The sequence below is a fragment of the Gigantopelta aegis genome, chromosome 1, assembly GCF_016097555.1.
Source record: "Gigantopelta aegis isolate Gae_Host chromosome 1, Gae_host_genome, whole genome shotgun sequence".
In the NCBI taxonomy this organism is placed as follows: Eukaryota; Metazoa; Mollusca; class Gastropoda; order Neomphalida; family Peltospiridae; genus Gigantopelta; species Gigantopelta aegis.
In genome coordinates this window covers 13,161,804-13,169,762 of record NC_054699.1, presented here as the reverse complement: position 1 = coordinate 13,169,762, position 7,959 = coordinate 13,161,804, and the positions used below count along the sequence as shown (strand labels likewise).

The 7,959-nt window shown below is 36.4% G+C and overlaps 1 protein-coding gene across 1 annotated transcript in view; it reads right to left on the bottom strand.

Moving 5' to 3' along the window:
- Positions 1-7,748, bottom strand: part of LOC121367890 — a 19,431-nt gene extending 11,683 nt beyond the window's left edge. Inside the window, exon 1 of the mRNA XM_041492373.1 lies at positions 7,527-7,748. Coding sequence (XP_041348307.1) covers positions 7,527-7,611 — 85 coding nt within the window. The 5' untranslated portion in view covers positions 7,612-7,748. The remainder of the gene's footprint in view (positions 1-7,526) is intronic.
- Between the last annotated feature and the right edge of the window lie 211 nt (positions 7,749-7,959).

Genomic DNA, 7,959 nt, shown 5'->3' with positions numbered 1-7,959 from the left:
CACAGACATCATAGTCCTAGTAAAGAACGTTCAGGTTTGTTTATCAACACACCGAAACACATTCCATAGTTTGCACATGCATCACGCAGTTGCCCCGTACACGTGCGTGGGGTGTCATTCTCGATTTTGACAAATTCCAGGAAGGTCCATTAATCACTGTGGAACATTATGTCTGTCAATCTATTTCATTCTGTTGATCATACAGTTGTTATTGTTTTGTGTTTAGTCATTTAAATTGTTTGAGTTTGCGATTTACTAAAAAAAAAAAAAACCCATCAACTTTCAAATTTCACTTCTGACCCCAGCCGTCCTTCAAGATCTTTGGTGGCCATAATACCTCCTGTAATACTGAACTACCGGTTGTAACGTTTGCCCAATTAATTCGCTATTATCATATAATCATTCCCCACAGCTAATATACCTTACAATTTTTGGCAATTGTAAATTCTTATTAGAGTCCCTCTACATTTTTGAAGAGTTTCCTCTCTCACTATATGTGTGGTCCTTAATCATATGTCTCACGCCACATGACCGTAAATAAAATGTTTTGAGTGCGTCGTTAAATAAAACATTTCCTTCCTTCTGTTGTCTGTAACCGTACTTGCATCGTCGGATTATCTTTAGTCAAGCGGGCTTTTGTGCATGCCAGAACTTATTATGATGACATTCACGTAGAACTGCAGAAGCTGGTTGTAAATATGTGGTGGCAATGTCCAGGAGGCATGGAATGAAACCAGGTTCTGACTTTTTAAATTTGGTTTCAGATTCTGCCACAACTTAAATGGCGACACGAACAAGGCCACAACGCTAACACAACAGCAACTAAAACAACAACTGGACTAAGAATAAATGGCCATGTGGCAAAGGAGTTATTAGGTTGGGTGATATTATATTAGGTATCCAGAGATTGTTTCGTTTTGCTGTACTAGTTCCACGTATCAGTTCCGGGTAATGATATATTTTTTATATATATTCCCATGCTACGATTGCATAATTTATATAGTCTGTCCAAAATGGACAGTAATGGGCAATGTTGCCGATTTAACCGAAATGTTTAATCATTAATAGAATGATACAAACTTTAGAAATACGACTGGTATATCAAAGGCCGTGGTATATGCTACCTTGTATGTGGGATGGTGAATATATAAATAGCCCTTGCTACTAATGGAAACAATGTAGCGGGTTTGTTCTCTAAGACTGTATGACAAAACTACCAAATGTTTGACATCCAATTGCCGATCCTTAATAAATCAATGCGCTCTAGTGGTGTCGTTAAAGAAAGCACACTTTTTATTATTTTACTCCTCTGTAGTAAAGTTGGTGTGTTGTTTGAATAAACGTAGCAGGCCCGTATGAACTGAACGCATGGGGCGTAGGAACCGGCAAGAGGTTCAACACATTAACTTTGCTGTGCTTTACTATATCGGTATCCTAAACGAATAGCCGACATACGCACACACTTCATATATCGTTACTACGGGCCTGAGTAGGGTCATTATTTCAGCAACACTTTTTTTTTTGATTTTCCGGTAACCTGACTCTTCCTAGAAAAAAAAAAAAAGGTTGACCTTAAAACAATTAAGCCTAGCTGACTTTGTTTTTTCTTTGGAATTGTTTGGGGGTGGGGGATACCCGATACCTCATTTAGCACACATAGGAAACAGTTGGAGGTTGTTTTTCTTCTCCTTTTTTCTTGTTTTTTCGTTTGTTTGTTTAACTACACCACTATTAATTAATTAATCATTGATATTGAACATTTTAATCAGAGGAAACCCACTACAAGTTTCCAGTAGTAGCAAAAAATACACATATAGGACACCACATACAACGGCATTTTGTATACCAGTCGTTGAGCACTGGTTAGGAAGGGAAGCATCAGAGGTACATTGTCGTAGCCAAATGGATGAGAAGGACGCGACCTCTCGATCACATCTTTTCCTTTTCCAGGGAGCGGAACGTAGCTCAGTGGTACAGCGCTTGCTTGATGCGTGGTCGGTCTGGGATCGATACCCGTTGGTGGGCCGATTTTGTAGGGGGGGGGGGGAGGGAGGCTCAAATAGGGAGGGACCAACATACCAATAATACTATATGAGTCGTGTTATGGAGCGACAGAAGAATATAAAAGATAGAGTGGGGAGGTGGAAAAGTGTGACCTTCCTCTGGCTACACTAATGGCCGCCACTTCAATAAAAAAATTGCTTAGGAGATGGTAGAGATAAAGCGGAAGTTTCCATCGGATGTACAGGGACATCTCGTGGTTACCTGTCACAACTAAATACAGTCTGGTCTGTTGAGACGCGGAGTTGTCGTAACTTTGCTATGTGCGCACGGCTGTAACCACACATTGGATAGTACAGCGTTTTGTTGTCACAGCTTATAACAATGCTCATTAAACCGGGTTCCAGTGTTCAGGGTCTTAACAATTGTATATATTTAACATCATTTTCATTTGGGGGTGAAACGTGCAATATGTTAGCTTTATTTACAATTTCCATTGCTGCCGAATTTGCGGGTTAGCAATCATTTGAAATTTATAGTTGTGTTTTATTTACAATTTTTATTGCTGTTCAATTTGCGGTTTAGGATTTGTCTTAAATATATTTCAGTTGCCAAATTATTAAATTTTTTGGGTCGGTAACTTTAACCTTAAGACGTGGTCAAATTATGTCAATACACATTATAATACTGCGTTTGTGTTATGTTGTTAGTTTAGTTGTTTTTGAAAGCGATATCTAGACATTTCTGTTGTGATAATTTTCCTTGGTAATAATTCTACAAAAAAATAGTACGAGTAAGAAATGACCTCAAATATGCTATTTAATGGCCAGGCTTATTTTGAAATACAAATGTATTCACGACACCGATATTGAGATTAAAGAATCCTTCATATTTGTCCATGTGGGACAGGGCTATTCCACCCGAGGGTACATACTTTGTTGTCAGGGACGAGGCTTGTCGAGGGTGGAATAGCCCTGTGCCACATGGATACATAATGATGGATTATTTTTCTCCCATCCAGAAGATAAAAAACAAGCATTTTGGGAAAACGTGAAAAACCGACATTTTTTTTTTTTATCTTGCGATAAAATAATCATAACCTTTGAAAACATCGTACCGAAAAATGGTTTATACTAAAAGTATAAACCAAAAATGATAGTATAATTTTATTATGACAGGAGGTTTCCTTGTTTTTATTAAATATAAAAAGCATTTTTTGCGTTATTTTTCCGTTTACGTGACGTCACCCAATGTTAATATCAGCTCAAACAACAGAAGTCACGTGGTCATGCCAGACCGATTTATTGCGCATGGGCTGACGTCATGGAATACGCCTGTCTTGAATGGTAAGGGATGAGAGAATACGTCTGTCTTGAATGGTAAGGGATGGGAGAATACGCCTGTCTTGCATGGCTAGAGATGGGAGAAAATTGATTTATCAATGGACATAAAAACACAAAAATACTGATAATGTCGGTAAATTGGCAATGTTTCACTCTTAGCAATGTTTTTTTTTTTAGCAAAATGAACTATTAATGAGGAGCTAACACTTGATAGTCACTTGATAACATAGCTGAATGAAACTTGCTGGAATTCCAGTGAAATCCCAGTGAGAAGATTTTGTATGGTTTTAAGAGAGAGTCACTATTTTATGGGGTCAGTTTGTAATGTTTGAGGTGTCATAGTACAACGGTTTTTCAGAAGAGATTCATTTTTGTATTGTAGAAAACTCATTCTCTTTTTTTTCAGTAGAAAGGTGATCGGGGGTCAGTGTTCTACGCGACTCAAAATACCACGTTACACCATGTTGATTGTAAGTAGTTTCCTCCGCTATCTTCTTCGGAGCACCGCAGAAACTGCGTCGAGTAATGTTTTTTTTGGTTGTTTTTTTGCATACATAAAACTATTTATCAGCTGTAGGTATACTATTTTAAAACCATATACTGTCCGAGACTTGCTCATGGGGGATATTTGGCGATCACTAATAGTAATACAGTGTTAATAATAACAATACATTGATTAATTAAAGTCTAAGACTACACTACTAGCGCAAGGTTAGCATTGTAAGTACTTTAAAAAACACTACGGTCGACGACGGTCACTTTTCGCACCCTTGTTTTGGCTTCGTGCATAATAACTATCCTACAGTAATTTCACTTGAAATCCATATTTCGTAAATAGTACTCTTTGTTTTATAATCACAAGTGAAGTGCGTTAGTAATGTTAAAAAAAAAAAAAGTTTTGCATTGAAATGTTCCCAGCGTTCTTAAAACGGAAACGTCATTCACCCAGTTTATTGTTCTTGTAAAGAGATGTAAAGTGACGTCATGACCCCCCCCCCCCAAAAAAAAAAAACCCTATATTATTACAATGCTTCGCCACATTAAAATAAAAACTGGTCTACTTACCTTGACCTCTGTCAAAAAATTCCGACAGCAGACAATGCAGTTTATATGTCGGTCTGTTTTTAGTTTGCATAACTTTAGACAAACTATTAAATGTAAGTTTTAAAAGATAAAAGAAATTTAAAAAAATACATTTCGTCAAATATATTATCATAAAACAAAAATTGCTCTAGTAGATTATATATTTCCACGTATCATATATTTCACATCCTCACGAGATTATCGTATTATCTGTCATGGCAGCCGAACAACGCTTTTAGTCTTGATAATTGTTAATCTGCATTTGTATTAATCATATTTGCAACAACAATTAATTTAATATATATCAACGATATCGAGTAAATGCTTTCAACAATGTGTGAATGTGTTGGGGGTTTTGGGTTTTTTCTTTTACACAACACTGACGTTTGTTTTTGCTACACATGGGGTAGCCTATATGCCTCATCTCGTAGCGCTGAACAGAACACCGTGCCGATGTCAGCGTTACGTTATCGTATCTACCCGGACGATTGCGAGAAGAGGTGGTACAACATACAAAGCAAGTCATGAAAGGAAATATCAATGCAAAAGACACATATGAATGGCACAGGTAAGTTATTTCCTTTCCCCAACTCGAATAAAATTCAGTGTATGAAGCGGGTCGGCGCGAAGGGAGTGAGACTATGGAAATAAATAGTAAATATAGCCACAATCAGTAAGGTTAAATATGAATCTTATATTTGAAGAACTAAATCATACAATAGGGTACTTACAATAAATGGAAAACACCCAATGACGTCAGAACGTGTTTTACATTAGCAGGCCTACGAAACTGATTTTGCAACAGCCAACAATGCAAAACACTTTCTTCTTTTTTTTCTTCTTTTTTTCTTTTTTTCTTTTTAAATTTTTATTCATCTACGATAAGGGTGAAATCATACTGTTCAAATCAAATTCAGTTGTCTAACATTAAGAGAAACTATAATTAAAAGTGAAACGGTAATGTTTATACAGAACTAAGAAAAGAAATAATGAAAACAAAACTATAACCTAAGCAGTTTGAAAATACGTACACGACAAGTTTTATTAAAATAATGTTCAATAACTATATAATATCTGTCTCTGTTTCAGTGTCTTGCAGCATCCTCAGAGTTCCACCATGCACCATGCACCTGCAACCGTCACGTCGGATTCAGTTCCCTGTGGAAGAGACGACGATGCAGAGGATACAGTAATGAAGAGAAGAATCCAGAAGCTACAAATAGATGTTTTACAGTTACAAAAATAATATTTTACACTAAGAATTAAAAAAAATGAAAACTGAAGAATAAAAACTTGTTATCCTGAAAATTATGTTTGTTTTTGAATATTGTGTTTGTGCTGGAGGAGGTGCATGCATAGATTTAAAAACAAAAAAAACAATGAATTACTGACATTGAATAATGCAAATTTTTGCTGGTTTAAAGACATAATTTATGTTATTTCACCTTAAAAGTGAATGTTAGTAAATTGAAGACAATGTCGCAGCCCATGCCCTTGTGGAGTGACTGCTCTTGCAGCATTTGTTTCTTCCTCCCCCTCATCTTCCTCGTCATCATTGTTATCATCTTCCTCATCTGGTGTCATTTGGATGTTGCGAACTTTGCAGATGTTATGCAGGACTGCGCAATCGGATTTCTCCACGGAGGACATGGAATCGCCTCTTTATCTGCCCAATTCCACGTTCCACCACACTTCTCGTTCTCTTGTGTGCCCTGCAAATGCAACACATTAACATATTTTACTAGGTGTTGTTGGGTATTAATTCTTATGGAGAGATGGGCTTCGCGTAGACTAAGCAAATTTAAGTAAAGGTTGCTTTTGTAAACTATGATTTTTTTTGTAAGTGAATATATATATATATATATATATATCTATGGCTGAAGGATACATTTATATTTTAAAATGATATAATTTGCTGTTAGCCTGCAGATGATTTTTATCATTGTAATTCCGTGAATGGCAAATGTTGAAATAAGTTAATATAATTGTTGTCTTCTTTGTGAATTTATTGTTTTATTTATGTTATTTCCACATTTATATCATAAATTAATAGTGTTTTTAACCGTTGAATTATAAAAAATGTAGTATTTGTAATACCTGTTATAACGTGACTGGGCATCAGGTTGAGGTCTTAAGTATGGTGTTAGCAGCCATGGTTTACACGGGTATCCACTGTTGCCTAGGAGATGGCATCCTCCAGGAACAAGATTTTGGTAATCCAGAATCCGCGGATCATGCGTCGAACCGGGTCATTAGACCACCGCATTCAATAGTTTGTAGTCTGCGTCAAAGACGACTTGCACATTTATACTGTAGAAATGTTTTCTGTTCACGAACTCAGGCTCGTTTTTATGTGGAGCCTGTATACGAATGTGAGTTTCGTCTAACTCCCCAATAACACCTGGAAATCCTGAAACTTAAAACTGAAATCTTCGCACATTATGACGGTTCAGAGGAAAGTTTATAAACCGTTGAATGATAATTGGTGTGGTCATGACATTTAACGTTTCAGTGATGATCCTGCTGATACTTGGCTGAGAAAGTCCAAAATCGTCTGCATTGCCAAGCTCCATTTTACCTGTTGCCGGGTATCGCAAAGTACAAACAGCTTTCATTTATACAGGTATGATATTATTTCGCAAAGTATCACGTCGGCAACGAAAATAATGCCACCTCGATCTGAACGAAAGCGTTTCAACAAATCCTCATCATTATAAATAGCTAAAAAAAAATCCTTCCTTTAGTTGAATATTCGTCTGCGTCGCCCTCCAATCCCTATTATGTCAGCCATTTTGTCAGAGATAAGAATTCTTAACACAACTTAAGAGTCCTTCATATGACTCCTAACTTCTGAGAGCAATTCTTACATTTAAGAGAAATTCTTATGGATCCTAAGAATTATTTTAAAATTATTATATTTAAGAGTAATTCTTAGGAATTCGGAGAATTTTCTTATATTTAAGAATTCTTAAGCATTTAAGAATCTTTATAAATACCGGCCCAGATATGTACGACGTGTCTAGGATCGCATTATTAAACCTTAATTGAATATAAACGCAACAATGAAGATAATTGAAAAATGTTGTCAAAATGACTTACCGCTATTCCTCTGGAATATTCTTATGTTGTGAAGTGGATACCGTTTTCCTAGATCAACACTCCAGAATGTGGAAGATGTCCCCATTACGCACGCGCATGCGTGTGGTTTGCTTTGTCCAAATTCAGTTGTAGTGTTACCATCTACAGCCAAATAACCTGCACCTTCATAACCAGGACACTCTGGCGATTGTGTGGTAACCTTATTCAGAGCAACATTTTCTGAAATTGAGGAACCATTTTCACAAATAAACGACAAACAGAAATAATGACAAAAGAACAAGTACATATATCTTAATTAAATTAATATACAGTCGAACCTGTCTTAAGCGTTCACACAACACAGTAGATAAACTTGTCCTCTTAATACAGGTGGCTGCTGATCACAGGTTGCCACATATATAGTCTTTAAAAAATCTGTTGTTGTTTCTTGTTT